The following is a 16,039-nucleotide window of genomic DNA, read 5'->3' as shown; positions in this document are numbered from 1 at the left end:
TTTTGTATACAAGTGATTTAGGGTCCAAATACATGACACAAGGAGAGAGAGATCCAGCCATTTAAGAACCAAAGTGGTTAAATGTATTTATTTCATTTTCAGTTCAGGTTAGGCAACAGATTAACATCCAAATGATTATGGCAAATAATATTCAATTATTTGGCTATAATATGAAGCTCTTTTACATTAGAAAAGTAATCAGAATCAGATCAGAATCAGAAAAGGTTTATTGCCATTGTCAGAGAACACAATTCACAGGCTAGGAACTTGCTTTTGGTGATTGATAATGATGCAATAGCCAGTATAAATGATATAATTCAGCAGCCATTACAAAATATAACCTATTACTGGGCCTTTTCACAGGCATTTGAGCATTGAGCTGAGGCCGCCTCCTGCTGAGTGTGCCAGGTTTAGCTGGAGGACACCAGTCACTCGTATCCCCTGGTCTTCAGTGGCAGTGCTGTAGGCAGCCCCCCCAGAGGTCTGGAGAGAGCTGAACATTAACCAGTGTCCCATTCTGGGTATCCCACTACTCACCACAAATCATTAACATCAGCATCAGCCTGACAGTATCCGCATGACAACATCAGTTTGTCAGAGTCTTTACAGACCTGCAAGCAAAAAGTCAGTTTGGACACAATTACAAAACCAAGACATTATGTAGATGCTTTCTAAAACATTTACAAATAGGGTTATTGTCTGAACCATAGTAATTAAAGGCTAATGTTGAGCATGATTATTAATACAAATGATATGGCTACATTTGAAAAACATGTGGTAACTTAATTGTAAGAATAAAAATGTATGAAGAAGAAGAAATAAATACATTACATTTGTTAAAGAGAAGGCAGGTGAGTTTTGTAGAACCTAAAGCTTCTTGGTTTCCCTGTAGGTGGGAGCGGTGGTGATGCTGGTCGAAGGCTGCAGATTGTTTCTATGGAGGCCTGACTGATCTCCATGACTGGGCAGTACACAACACAAAACCCCTTGATCCCTGGAGGTGATTGAAGACTCCTGTCACAGCAGCTCCATACATGTGTATGTATTTCTCCATAGAGACATGCTGTAATTCCTGGTCGGAGTGACCAATTAGCCCTGGTGCAGCGTGGCCTCCTGACCCTTGGCTCCTGCTGGGTAGTCTTATCCATTAACCCTTTGGACCTCGGCTGGAGTTGATGTAGTATCTTTTATTCTGCTACTGCAAAACACACTGCCACATTCAGCCTGCAGCTTCCACTTTCCGTGTCTTTGTTCTTATTCTCTGTTCCCTGTGTGTTGTCTCGCTTTTCATGGTGACCTCTCATGTCCTTCACTGCTTTGGCTTTACTGACCCCCCTGTGTCATCTCTCAAGCTATGTCCTGTTGCCTATGGATGTGTTCTATAAAATTCAGATGCAGTGATCAATAAGAGGAGGGCCCATGATACCTTGAAGCTACCATCAACCAGTGGCCTAAACAGATTTATTACTGGCATGTTACAGCTACTTAAAAAGTTTAATGGTTTTATGGTATGTGTCAGACAATAGCAACAGCCCGTAATGGTTGGACCACGCAGTTCAAAAAGCACTTGTACCAACACTTGTGAAGACAGACTGTCTTTAAAAATGAGTAGATTCAGCAATAAATAATTCTTATTTCTAAACTTCTATTCATTGCGTTTGAATAAGGAATGCACTGGAAATGAGATGCTCATATAAGTGTGGCGTGTTAAGAAATAAGTTTGATAGACAGTTGAAAGTATACTGACATATCACATTACTAGTGAAAGCTCTGCTTACATACTGCAAGTCATGATAAATCAGCTGCTTTGTGTGATTGTGCCTGTAATTATTTAATATTTCAAAGCACCAATACGTGAATGCAATGTGTTCAGAACATCAAGTGCTTTGAGATATCTATGTAACACTACATGCTCATTCAATTAAAACAAGGAACTCAACAAAAGCATTCATGACATTTTAACACTTTCCATTAGCCAAAGCTCTCAATTAAATGAAACCACACACTTTGCACTTCTGTTGACGACTAATAGATACAGTAAATTGTTAGTAGCCAATGGCCTTAAATTGTTTTCCTAAGAAGCTACTAATAGTTTCACAGCTGACCTAAATGTGATTTTGAAAGGGCTTCAAGTTGTATTTTAAGCTCTAACATATGCTAATGAAACTGACAGTTTCCTTTATAAAAAAGAAAGAAAAAGAGACATGCTCAGATCTTTAGAGGCACCCTGGGTCTGAAAATCAAAGGTCTCATTGAAAACCAAATGAAGCAACATCAGGGGACTACAAGACCACTCTCAGCAGGGCTCCTTAGGACTTCAGGTCAGCACAGGGACAGAGAAGAAGGCCGAGCACAGCACTGGAGCAGGAGAGACTCATAACTGTGCTGTCATTTTATGGACCTATAACAATTATATCCATGAAATGGTCATTACATTCCGCACTGGACCTATTCATTCAATACAGCTTGGGCCACATGTCACAGGCAGAAGAACCACACTGTGAGGCTGTCTACCTTAAACTGCAGGATATTTGTAGTAAATTACTATCATTGGGACATGACAGGACTTTGAGACCATTAGAAAGCTTTTTATAATTTTAGCAATAAGTCCCATATCACAGTCAATCATGAGAAGACAATGTAATAATATAATGTAGTATGTAACACTAAATGTGCCAGTGTGTGTAAAATAACGAAAGTAACGAAACTCCACAAAACATTTTAGGAAAACAAACTTTTACTTGAAATATTAATATTTTCTCAGAAAGTATAAATAACGATTTATGATTGATTTAAATTTTGTACAAAAATAATACATTAAGAGAAACAAAATCACATCCTGTCACAATCCCGAGTGTGTGATTACATGGCAGTCTGTGTGCCACTAACAGTTACAAACAAACTGTACAATATAAAGAGTGACCTAATGTTGAACAGATGAAGGGGAGTTTGGGCCCTTGATTTATGGGAGGTGATTCTGTCAGGGAAGGTCCGATATGGATATTTTGAGCCGATATCCAATCATTGTAGCAAGGCCTTCAAACGTTATTGGGTTTTAGTCGAGTTCACAACTAAACTTTCTCTGTATATTGAATACATTTCATTTGTGGCGGGAGCGTGTAAACATACAGCCATATTTTCAGCCTAATTGCTCTTGTATTTTCCATTTTTACTCTGTTCAAAAAGACAAATCACACTGAGGACAAACTGGGGCAGCTTAGACAAAATATATGTGCCAAATATCAGCTCGGACCGATGTTGGACCCGACATATCGCCCCTCCCTAGACTCAATTATGTCCAATACTGTTCATGAGTGCTCCTCTTCCTTCACAGTGGATTCCTGTATGATTACACTAGCCGCTGTCATAACAAGGCATTCTTTGAAAACCCTATTCCATTTACCAGACAATTAGGATAATGTTTTTGTTTTAAATACTTGTCAATATTGTCATTCTACCCAAGGGGGCGTAGTCCTACAGGCCCATGCCGTACCCCTTCTCATTGTAGGTGGAGTGGGAGCGGGGAGGAGTGGAGAGAGCTATTTCTAAAATGCACCTGAATGTGTGCGCAAACATTAGCCAGAGGTTTCTATGGAAGAGTACGGGACGCAGTTAAGGCATGAGTCAGACCTCCCCCAAGGCAAAAACCGGTTCATAAACTTTGCAGGTCAACTTCTAGAGGTGAATTCGACATATGACCATCCTTTGGCGTAGCTTTTCACACAGTTGCCTGGCTTTTGAGTGCTTTAGCTTTTATCTGCTCCGAACAGGGGGCGGGTGAGTGTAAGCCCCACTTCATCAAGTTAGACCAAGCGGTTGGTATAAATATTGCAAAGTTCATACGATTGTCAAAGTCTTTTTCAATCACAGTATAAACACTCGACAACCTAAAAACGACGCAGTCCTGTGATATAGGTAAAAGCAAATGTGAAAGAATAACATGGAAGACATATTTCAGTACAGTCAATATTTCTTACGCATACTAGGCTGTGATTGTCAAACATTTCCACAGGTGTGCGAGGTGACAGAGCCGTCAAGGGCATCCAGTAAAGAGATGCAGTCTTTCTCTTAGAGTCTCTTTCTCGTTACTGCTTAAAATCATTATGTGCTTCAAATTCTCAGTTCAATTCAGTTTATGTCCATTTTTAATTTTTGGTGCTCGCTGTTGTTGTTCCTTTGCCACAAAAGCAGAACAAATTAAAATGATGAAAAGAAAAATGTAATACTGTTATCAGATTGTGGTTGAAGCAAAAAAAAAAATAGATATATAAAATTTCGATGTCCGTGTTGATCATTGGTGTGCGACAGTCTTTAGGCCATCCTTTCCTCGCCGTCGGGGGAGGTTTTTTTACCCCCTTCTTCTCTGCACCATTTTCACTTTGCACATAGCAGTCCTGTCCGTGTTTGTCGACTGACTCATCTTTCAGTTCGCTGCTTGTTGGTTATAACGCGTCGTCATGGGTTACAGCTGCGCGAGGGTGGAAAATGTGCTGCAGTTGCCGGGCACCAGGGAAGTCAGGTGGATGCGCTCACCAAGCTTGAAGTGGACACTGAAAGCAAAAGGGAGGCAAAGATGGCGGGAAAGGTTAACACTTAGGAAACGTGAAGAATGAATTTGCTAATATAACAAGTATATGTATTAAAACAAAACTGCCCTGTCAAAATTGAGTGTCATGAAAAGCGCTCTATACGTGTTATCTATGTTTCTGTTTGATTAAAAACAAAAGATGATAAAAGACTAGTAAAGACTTTTCATTTATTCATATTTTGGTCTGAGCATTCATATAACATTGTACTGTACTGCTACTATGATTTTGAAAAGTTAAGTTTTGTGCAATACTGATATTTACAGATATCATTATTGCAACATCCAGAATTGTGAATTTCCTTATCTACACAGTTTTCCAATGCACCATGAGGCCTCCCAGCAAGCACCTGACAAATGAAACCTATGTCAATACAACCCTGCACTCTCTCATGTGCCACACCTGACCAAATAAATTCCCCATCCTTCTTCTACTGACTGTGGAAATCCTAGTTTCAATTGAAGTGGTCTTTTTTTTGGTAAATTTGTTTGTGGAATGTATTTTCTCCCTCTCCAAGGGGCGGGGGCACGTGACCCAGGTGTGACCCAACGGCCAACAAACAGTCTCACTTGATAAAGCTGACCTATGGGACGGGTACAACCTGAGTCATTACACACTGGGGTATAATAGAGGTCTCCAGGTAAACAGTGAGAGTTATTAAGCGTGCTGTTTTGCCAAACCAACATGTTCTCCCAATTTAAGTTAAGCTCTGATAAGAAAAGCTAGGAGACTACACGCCAAACACAGGAGGTGATGTTCGAGGGCAAAGAGAACAGACAAAAACACCCACAGCAGTATTTGTTATACAGGCGGTTTAATTCAAATGAAACGATTTGTATTGATTCACTGAATTAATTTTAAAAGCGAAACATACATATTTAATTTATCCCAGCATAATGCCTTTCCCTGGCGAATCCTTCTTTCATTTACTGAAGGTATATTCAATGCTTTGCAACTGTTTATTTAATGTCTCGAGCTCTTTTAATTGTTCTTAGTTAACTAATGTTAGTTTTTTGTATTGGACTATTTATAATGCTAACTTTCATGTGATTGTTTAATCTTTTTCTGATGTTGTGATTGACACAATTCAGGATTAGCATGCAATGTTTTCTCCTGCCAAATTAATCCTTACTAAATTTAAATCTACATATTTTCCATTTAAAACAAACCAAGATAGTGGCTGGCCAGCCAAGAATACACACTTCTCCTATAATTTACTTTAAAAAAAATAGCTAAGCCTATCAATGACAATTATAGATGAAAATCAAGATTATGATGATTCTGAAAATATGTATACTTTATCTTTCCCTTGTAACAGCTGATACATAGTATTGAGGCTAGTTCTATATGTTGTGCACTAGCCCTTCAGTTTGTACTCTGCCTGGCTGTGGGAAATTGAGCGTGTGAAAACAGCATGGAGAACATTTCAGGCTAGAGCGCTCACAGAGAGCAGGGAGAAGTTGGAAAGAGGAAGAGCAGTAATTAATTGCAAAAGGAACCCCCATTGACCTGGGCAATCTCATCTGCAGCTTCACTGTTGCATGGATTAAAGTAGCAAGACGCAAGGTTGGATAACTTTGATTTACAGCGAGGCTCATTTCCTGATCGTGGAGTGAAGTGTCATGAGGAAAGTGAAAGGAAGGTACATCAATCAAGGGCCGTTCAGGCTGAGGGAACACCTGACTGATTAGGCCGCTATTCAAGAGGAAATAAGAAGTGTGAGGAGTGTACTATCTGTATTTCCTGTGTATTTGTTTGAAAGAAATGGAAACTACAAAGCAATATGTGAATACATTGAAATGACATTTAATTAACGGTTTTGTGCAATCATTTCAGGTGGGCTGAACTAAAAAAAATGTATTTACCCAAGAGAGGCCCCCAAGTTGGACCATCTTGTTTACAGGTATGTCCTAATATTGAACAAAACAACACACAATCAATACACACACTTCTAGCTGGGCCAATTTGTGAAGTGATTTATCTCTAGACTTAAAAACGGTCAAACAATTTCGCAAATTATTTTTTAATTGAGGCAGAAAGATGCAGTGATTATGTTGATTTTTCTAAATTTGAATGCAGTAATATAAACATTGTGCCATAGAAGACCCCATAGAGGAAAGTGAATTTATAAAATATTATGATAATGTAAAGAGACTCACCGTTTTGCTGGAGGACATGGAGCTGAGTGTGCTGATGCTGTTGGCGTCCGTGACAACCATCGCCGAGGGGAACCGTGACGTGTGGGAATATTGTGGTGGTTCTTGTTTATGTGGGTACACTGTAGAAAACATCAAGAAAATAAAGAATTTTGGTTTTGTTCAATTGTTGTCATTTCCTTTACAAGTGGGACACAAACTGTTGTGACAAAGACATGGTGGACATGAGGAGGACCAAAGCTGCTGCGACCCCCATCTCCATCCAGGGGTCAGTGTGCATGTGGGGGAGGAGTACTTGGGGGTGTATCTGGACAATAAACTGGACTGGGGCAAGAACGTGGCCAATGTCTACAAGAAGGGCCAGAGCCGTCACAGTCTGCGCGTGAAGGACACTACAGACTCAATAAGATCATCGAAAAGGACAAGTGGGGGAGGAGCTGGACTCTCTCACGGTCTTGTTGGAGAGGAGGATGTTTTCCAAAATTATGCCTATTCTGGACTTTCCCTTCCATCCACTCCACAAAGTACCGGTCAGATGCAAAAGCTCATTTAGCAACAGATTGTTACTGAGAGACACAGGAAATCATTCCATCAAACTACTGAATTCTGCTTTAAAATGCTCTGGTGAGGATCATGTGAATACGTAAATAGGTTGTACGGATATTTATTACTTAAAATCTAAATTGTTTGTTCATCCACTACCACGGCGTTTAGTTGAATTGTATGTTCTCAATTTTATTCTATTGGGATCTTATATTATTTTAGAACTTTTTTTCTTTTTTCTGCCCGTCTTTAACAAAAAGAAATAACGAAAGTAATTCTGATTCTGAATCAGATTTGTATGAACATGAAACATTACGGTCAACCCAATAACGGATAGTCCTCAATGTCTGCCATTTTATATGTATATAAAAATATTGCATGGGGCTGCAACAATTATCATACTTTGGCAATTGTATAAATTATCTGGACTATACAGACTCTAAAACACATAAGAAAATACATTTTACATATAACAAATGGCAATATTGAATTTAAATTTAAAAAACATATTTAAGATGTTATTATTAAAACACTTTATTCCCAAATATTCTCTATCTAGAACCTGTCAGTTACCATATTTCAACCTTTATTTGGTTAAAATGTACGTAAAAACTCAAAATACAATAGAAATACAATACAATAGAAAATATTTGTTTCAGTAGTTGTTTCAGTAGTTGCAGAAATGACTTACTGTGTGAATGTGTGACTGTGGCCATAAAAGGCTGTTGGCTCATGTGGCTTGGCGACTGATGCATCAGACTTTGTTGGTGTGGGCTGTGGAGCGACTGAGAGAACTGGACAGGCTGAAGTGCTGCTAAGCTCCCTGCCACACTGTTGATCACTGGCACTGTTTGGGACTGGGATGTATTTAAACCTGTTGACACCAGAGATGACTGAGTTAGGCACAAACCATGGGGTGAGAGCGCATTAACTTTGTTTGTCATATGTACTGTACTGTGGACTTACTCTGTGCAATAGCCATGACTCCTGATAAAGGCATGATAAGGTTCTGTGTCTGCTGGTGACTGTGATGGGAACTGTGTATGTTGGTCAATGTGCTCACTGGAGGAAGTCCGCCGCCCGAGCCAGAAATCTGAAACAGAAAAAGAGACATAACTACTAAGCCATTCAGTTCATTATAGTTTATACAGTTGAAACAACAAACAATTATACTGCTATGTCCCTACTGCAAGGTTACATGTATTTGACAAAGTAGTAGTGAACGTTCTGACCAAAGGAACAAACGAGATAAAACGTAAATGGAACCCTAACCTTTGTTTTGGCGTTTAGAATAGAGAATAATTAAGAAAGGCTAATGTCTCTGTGCTCAGTAGTAGAAATATGGAGACATACATACTTGGGGGAAGTGAACATACTGTGGATCTTGAACTATGTTTCCTTGTCACTGATTAAATATTGTACTAGGGCAGAGAGGGGGAATAGAAAAAAAGCACTGGGCATAATCAAAAGCTGAAGTCATTTCTTTGGCAGCGCAAGCAGCATTCAAACTGAGGCTTCTCTTTGCAGAACATTTGATCAATAGGAAGAGAATGTTTCTTTGTCAGGTTTATTGGCTGTGTCACGAACATGACTGGTGCCGCTGATGAAGGTTGTGAGCCAGTCCAGCCATGGCCACCTCATCTGCACCTCCCAAACACAGCAGCACAATGTGCCTCTTGTCCATGGGAGGTTCAGGAACCTAATTTGTGCGCTCATGCTAAATGTAGGCCTGGCCTTATCTAATCTAAGGCCATGAGGCCCAGGTGTGTTCACTCACCATCTTGGCGTCAGGTGACAGCAGACTGTGGCTGGGGTCCAATCCTCCCGGAGACACCTGCTGGAGCACCGACTGACTGGTGACCATGGCGTTGCTGCCGTGGTGACTGATGCTAGATGAGGAGGTGACCTCACCCTGGCTGTACCGCACTGAGGAAGAGAGTGACTGTCAGTCTCCTGTTTATTGTGATATGAGGTAAACTTAAAGGCAAGAGATTTCTTAAAAGTGAAATACTGGCTCACCTGCTCTTTGCCTCAGACAGAAGAGGGAGGAAAGAGCAAACAAGCACACTGACCTGTCCACGGCTGCTATCTACGCAGCTCAGCCAAGGCCATTTACTAAGTACACTCATTCACTCCAGCAGCTAAACTCCCAAAGTCTCTGATCACTTTTGCCTTTCCATCACAAATTATGTCAACAGCAATTACAGCTCTTTGTAAATCCATGTCTTGCATTTGTCTTTCACTTTGGGGTCTACAAAATGCCCCACACTCAACAATTGACAATCAAATACCTGTTTGCTGATGCAGGCCCTCTCTGATATCAACAGAGTAAACATTACACAATTACAAGCGATGTCAAACACATTCTTATCCCACACAGACACTGCCCCGCCCTGAGTGACCGAATGTTTGCCCAAAGATCTCACATCTTCTCTGCCCCTTCGTCCCTGACCTAGGTGACAGCCTCAGCCAGCAAGACTAGACTGATATAAGATAGATACACTAAAAGCTGATTTTAAGGAAATTCAGTGGCCACAGACATTTTGTGATGAGTATGGTTATTACAAATGATTACTTGTAGTATTCCCTTTCGTCAAAAATACATTTAAAAAAAAAAAAACGTAGCCAGAACCTTTAGTATTTTTGTTGACCTATAGACTCATTCTCCACAACAAAGCTAGCTAGAAACCTCACAACACTTGACTGGGCCTTGTAAACACTGCCACAGAACAATAAAGCACTCAATTGGACTCATGACCCCCATTGCCACACAATAGAGAAAGACCCATAAAAAGGCAGTTATCTTGAAGCTAGCTGATCTTTTAAAGGGTCCAAGGGGGAATGAAATGCTATTCAACGAAGGCAAATACAATCTAGTGAATCAAAGTTCTGCACTTCTTGAGAAGGAAAATGCAAAAGGCAGCGCACAAATTAATTCAGCTTGTAATTATCATTATTATTATTTATTTATTTTTCAAATTGAGAGGGCTGTACAGGAAATATCCATTGAGGACAAGAGGATGGCGAGAACTTGAGAGGAGTGGCAGCAAAACGCATCTACGGGTTTAAGAGGCTCAAGCTCCCTGTGTGTCCCATGTAATATCAAAGCATGCATCCCCAACCCCAGGCACTGGGCTTTGTAGTGCTGCTGCATATGACAGACCTCCTGTGTCTTTGCAGGACGTAGCCATTGCCTTTGTGGTTCCCTGAGAGATGCGGAACAGTGGAAAGTGCAGAGCTAAGGCATACTTTCTGTGGGGCAGTCTCTGTTTGGGACTAGCCTGAGGTGACTGGAAGAAGCCACTGCCCACAGAACATACCTCCTGCTACTGTAGCCGATTGGGAACTTCTGACTTGCAACTTTTGGTTCTTTGTTCTTTAGAAGTAGCTTACACAGCAATTGCACAGGTTAGTTTTATGTCTTTACCATTTCTGTTTTATGCTTTAAAGAGCCAATTTCATACTGTTACTGAAAGTAAGATTACTCCACAATCAAATAGTGGTCATAGTTAAATCACACAAAATGTTCATTGCGGTCGTGTTACGTGGCTAGTTGTCGGAGTAGAGAATAATATGACCAAAACACCGTGACACACTGTTTGACTGTCCATCCAATTGTGACCAAGTAACCGATGAAGTGAAACAAAATCAATAAAAACTCCCAAAGTAAGAGGAGTTCCTGCATGCTGACCTAGCAATGACCTCTGTCATATCACTAAAGGTGTGGCGACTGTTTAAGAACAGGGATAGTGGTTGTCTGTATGTCCAAAAGAGAGGTCATCAGTCCTGTCTGCCCAATACCCCAGCGGACAGCTCCTGCTGCTCCAAGTCTGCTACCAGGCCCAGCACTAGTCTAGGCCTGTAAAGGTGAGGGAGGAGAGGGAGCTTTTAAACAGCCCCTCATTGCCCAGTAGAGATAAATGAACCTAGGCTACAGTCACTGCAGTCTTCTAATACACCACAGACAATGGGGCGTCCTGCTGAGGCAGAGTATAGAGAGGAGAAGTCAGAGCAGTGCCTTATCAAAGGCCTTGGAGATGTAGTAGCAAAGGATTTTAATTGTCCATTAAGCATGCATAATACAGCCCGTGCCCTAGCAACGCAATGAGACGCCCTGCCGGGAGGCTATTGTCAGCCCAGGTCTGACACTGAAAAACAGCTGATGCTGTCGGCAGCTTGCCAGCAGGAAACCTTGTAAGCAGCCTCAGAGGATTTTGGGAAGTTGAGCCTCCTGTCACAGAGACTTCCCTCCTGCTTCTCCAGGACTCCTTTCCTACCACCTTATCCATGACCTCTCTGACTTTGAAACCTGAGGTCAAAGCCTGGTCAGGTGTTCTGGTCAACAAAGCCTTCGAGCAAACAGCCAATCTACAACTGAGACCAATTAATCCACAGGTAAAAGAGCAGGTCAAGACAAACTGTTTGTTCTCCTTCTCCTGTTCGAACACGAGGAGACAACAATAGACCCTGATTGAGTCCCTCAAATCACAGATTTATGGAGGGTGAATGATGACACAGGATAATGCTTTGTAAATCCCATCACCTCTTTTGTTATGTCATACACCCAGGTAGACTCAGTCAGTACTAATTAAGGGAAACACAAACATTAGGTTATGAGCTATTGTCTGAACAGCATCATTAGCACTAAGTTCATGAAGGAAATGTAGAAATGATGGTGTTAAGTGAAGAGAATGTGAATATGGCTCTTTGACCCTCCACTGACCTCGGCCTGTCACACGAGGCTGCCCTTTGTGTCATGCCCCTTCATGCTGACTTTGGAGTGGAGATTGCAGGTACAATGTGGATTGTTTTCAGTGTGTTTTCAAAGATCAGAATAACAATGGCATTTGCTCAGCTCACTCAGTCATGCTCATTGATCACTTGTCCTCTCTTTCTCTGCTTCTCTGATCTCATCACCAGGAGGTCTCTTCCTTTATCCCACAATAAAATATCAACTATTTCTTTAAGCTGTAGCTAAAATAATAATTGTATTTTTTTAGCCTTTCTAAATATGTCTTTGGTCATTTCTAATGCAAACTCTGTAACTCCATAACAATCTGTCATCTTACTGGGAGGGGAAGCGCTGGTCGGTTGATGAGGTGACCCATGGGAGAGCAGTGAACTGATGCCGTGGGTTGGCGTGCTGTAGGCGTCCATGGCCAATTTCTGTCTAAACGCTTCTTCTTTTCGTCGGTTTGCGAACCAGTTGTAAACTCGGACTTCAGTGACCAGGTTGGATCCCAAGCCTTGAGCTTTGGAAGGTGATACGCCTCGCTGAAGACACTCAGCTCTGCAAAATTAAAATAAAGTTATATAATCAATACTAAAGGTTCTTGCTTTTTAGGGAAGAGATGAGACACAATATTGAATCCATGAGAATGAAACAAGACGTTGGCCTCTCAGTTTTATTTCATATTTTAGTGGTCATTGCAGTCTTATCTGCTCTTAACCCTTTTTTTGTCCAATTCGGTGGGAAAAAATGTCTCGAGATAATTTTCCACGTGTGCAATTTTATCTTGCTATCTCTTGTGCCACGATATCTTGTCCCATCCCTTCTGATTTTCAATAAACAAGGAAGTGTAAATATAGTACCTGTTGCATTCCTCCACCAGAGATTCTCGTTCCTCCTTGCTGGGGTTCTTCTGCCTCTCGTAAGCCTGGTACAGGATTTGCTGAGATGCTGGACCCCACTTGAAACGATTGCGTCTCATTTTCTTGGAGGATGGTTCACTTACATCATCACCAGACTGACCCATCTGGCCAGGGTTGAATTCTGGGAAAAAATATATTGGGTCCTGGTTGCCTTTGTCTGAGATGTTCCCACCAGCACCAGGGGCCTGGTTGAATTCTAAAAGATAAATGCATTAAAAAAAAAAAAAATTAACACAAGCCTTTTATAGAATTATGAACATATATCATAACAAGCACACTGTTCCCCAGACATTTCGTTGAGATACGGTGCCACAAGTTTTTGTATCCGCATTTTTCTCATACAATTAGTAGAGTATAAATACCTATTATTAAACAGTGTTTTTTTAACAGTACAGTAACATTTTAGGACAATACAATGAGCAACAATGTGTAATTTTGTGTGTGGTTGTTTTAAGACTATGGGGGGCCACTACAGTCTCTATTATGGAGAAACATGGCAAGCAACCATAAATTTGCTGCTGTTGCAGAACCAACCACCAATCTAACTTCCCCATAGATGTAAATGCTAAATCAAGAGTTGTGCTTTGGTCAATACATTAGAGGCCATGGCTGAGGTGTGAGAAACTCAAATATTAACTTACGTCTGAGAATTTCCCGTTGTTTCCTGACATACCAGGTGTAGAGGGCTGCACGCTTCTGCGTTTTCATGGGCGTGCCTTTGTTGAGGTGCTGTGAGAGGTGAGACTGGTTCAGACCCGTAATGTCCACCACTTCTCGCTGGGGAATGTTGTGTTGCTGCATGTAACCTTTGATCATGCGGGCAGCGCGCCATGGGTCCTCGCTATGGGGCGGAAAAACATAAAAACACGGGCCAAGTTTTAACACACAAGTTTCCCAAATGGCTTTTATAAAGTTGGATTGAGTGTAATAAAGTCATATTTATTTTATAATATATTGACATATATAACATATATTTTATATATAAATATAAGGCCTTGACATTTGAAACAAACTTTATGTTTCTGTTAACGCCGCCACTAAAATTTTTTACCAGTGCTAAACAGTTCCAAAGGTTAGTCAAGTAAAAACACACCTCCTTTCTGCGAAGGAAAAGTATAGCCTATAAAGCCTTTCAATAGCACATTTAAGTGAACATCTTGGAAAAAATATAAAATAGATCCAAAACTTCAGTCTTGAAAATGGACAAATAAATGAAAAGCTATTGCCTGTGTGTTCTTATGAAATTTCCATGCAAAATAGTGCTCAAAACAATATATATTTTCTTTGTTATATTCTATAACTTTAAAACAGTTAACAAGCAACATAAAGCATTACAAGTAGTAGCCAATGACAAATAATTAATTCTATAACACCTTTTAAAAAGTGCTCTTGTGAATGCAACGGATCTATTTGTTTTTCAACAAGTAAACTAGTATTTTGTGTAATGAAGCCAAGACTCACCGCGAACAGGCCGAGATTTGCAGACACTGACATCAGTAATTAGAGCAAATTTACACACTTCTGTTTGTTTTGGACAATGTGGAGGCCTACGACTAAGTCCGTGGGTTAAGTGGGACATGCTAGTTATAACTTTTGACAATGAATAACTAGATCTCCATTCATTCTAATCACACGCCACTGTGTATCTTTCAGTTGATGATTTCTAGAATAAAATTAATAATAACAACAGTACACGTGGGTGAGTTTTTAAATATTTACGGTTGCCAACAATTACATTATTATTATTATTATTAGTAGTAGTAGTAGTAGTAGTAGTAGTAGTAGTAGTAGTAGTAGTAGTAGTATTGTTAGTATTATTATTATTATTATTATTATTATTATTATTATTATTATTATTGAGCTTTTCTCTAGAGTATTTGCATTTCTTTAATTGTATAGGCCTGTGTCCATTCTATAATATTAGGGTATTATTTTTATTCCCTTTTGCTTGTTCACTGAACTTTTTATAAAGTTTAGCCAACACTTTCCTTTTGTAATTTTCTTAATAAAGGACAAAAAGAATCAATATAGATAATTAGTAACTAACGACAAAGTGAGGCGGGTTATTTTAAAATCGTAAACGAGTTGCGTTCCTTAATTTTTGACGTCCTTCTTTTAAAAAAGCCACTTGCAATTTTTCCGTTTAATTCAACTCATTTACGAGCGAAGTATATGCGTCTGTCTGGTGTTTCGGAGCAGTTCGTGTCGGTTACTCACGCCAACATGCGCTCCACCTCGGCCCGCTGCTCGATGGCCTCCTCCGTGTTCAGTGACTGCAGCTCCTTTAGGATCGGCGGAGTGTCGTAGTCGTCCCCGTCCTCGGAGCCCTCGTCCCCGGACAGTTTGCCCTTGCTGTGGCCGTTCGTGAGCTGGTGAAAGACGGGTTTGGAGTCCGAGTCGCTGCCGTTCATCTTGCCGCTCTGCGGGGACAGGGGCATGTTCTCCAGTTTGACCCCGAAGCTCGCGGGGCCCGGGTCCATGTCGTCCAGCGCCTGGATCAGCACGTCTTTGGTAAGTCCCGAGTCCAGCAGCGCGGTCAGGAGCTCCTGCTGCAGGGATGTCAGCTTAGAGACCATCTTAGAAAACATTAAAAACCGCACAGAGGAATGCTGAGGGCGAGGGGAGTAAAGGGACCAGGCTGAACTGGTTAAAGACAAGTCATAAGAATCGAATAGGTTTGTGTTTCAGGCCAGAGCTGTGGTCCTCCGCTGCTGGCACCTGCTCTAAGTCCGACTTCCCTTTTGAGAGGAGGATGGAGCTACTTTGCCATGATGCTTTCTGGTTCAGGGGATATAAAACATGGTAATGAGTGGGCCGGCTGATGGGCCTATGTAAATGCGCACAATGAGCCGAGGTAGACGTGTTTACACTGCTCCACTGCAACTTTATTGGCTCTTCTTATCAGCAAAACTTTCATGAACTTTGTACCCTGTTAAAAATGCCATAAAGGCTTTTAAGAAAGGCGAGATCCACATTCACAATGTGAGCATTTGATCAGCAGGTCTAAGGAGAACTTAAGGGGACTTTTATATTCTTTTGTAGATTTTATTTCACATGTTATAAACGCAAGGTTTATAACTTTAGACTCTGTTGTCAGCTTTT

General features: G+C 40.8%; 1 protein-coding gene across 2 annotated transcripts; it reads right to left on the bottom strand.

The window, feature by feature from the left end:
• Window positions 1–4,354: 4,354 nt before the first annotated feature.
• Window positions 4,355–15,783, bottom strand: hnf1ba (HNF1 homeobox Ba). Of its 2 annotated transcripts, XM_072464398.1 has the most exons (10): window positions 15,155–15,783; window positions 13,579–13,778; window positions 12,878–13,133; window positions 12,355–12,575; window positions 9,063–9,211; window positions 8,252–8,378; window positions 7,977–8,159; window positions 6,746–6,864; window positions 6,452–6,496; window positions 4,355–4,550 (listed from the first exon to the last, which is right to left on the bottom strand). In XM_072464398.1, exons 1-10 carry the CDS (start codon window positions 15,523–15,525, stop codon window positions 4,530–4,532), a joined length of 1,692 nt encoding a protein of 563 aa, XP_072320499.1. In that variant the 5' UTR covers window positions 15,526–15,783; the 3' UTR covers window positions 4,355–4,529. The 2 variants fall into 2 exon arrangements, with proteins under 2 accessions (XP_072320499.1, XP_072320501.1); XM_072464400.1 differs by lacking the exon at window positions 6,452–6,496.
• Window positions 15,784–16,039: the final 256 nt, after the last annotated feature.

This window comes from Eucyclogobius newberryi, unplaced genomic scaffold (assembly GCF_026437365.1).
Source record: "Eucyclogobius newberryi isolate DKJ021-1_F unplaced genomic scaffold, fEucNew1.0.hap1 SCAF_10, whole genome shotgun sequence".
NCBI classification, from domain to species: Eukaryota; Metazoa; Chordata; class Actinopteri; order Gobiiformes; family Gobiidae; genus Eucyclogobius; species Eucyclogobius newberryi.
The sequence above is the reverse complement of the archived record's forward strand: the minus strand, read 5'-3'. Positions and strand labels throughout refer to the sequence as shown.

What these genes read in the sequence shown, in the direction of transcription:
- hnf1ba (XM_072464398.1), bottom strand. Translation starts at nt 15,525, where the DNA reads ATGTTTTCTAAGATGGTCTCTAAGCTGACATCCCTGCAGCAGGAGCTC. An exon ending in CACAGTCACACATTCACACA is followed by an intron (nt 6,865 to 7,976) that starts GTAAGTCATTTC and finishes TGTTTTCTACAG; the next exon opens with TGTACCCACATAAACAAGAA. An exon ending in AACTTGGGGGCCTCTCTTGG is followed by an intron (nt 4,551 to 6,451) that starts GTAAATACATTT and finishes TTTTGCTTTCAG; the next exon opens with TGTCCACTTCAAGCTTGGTG.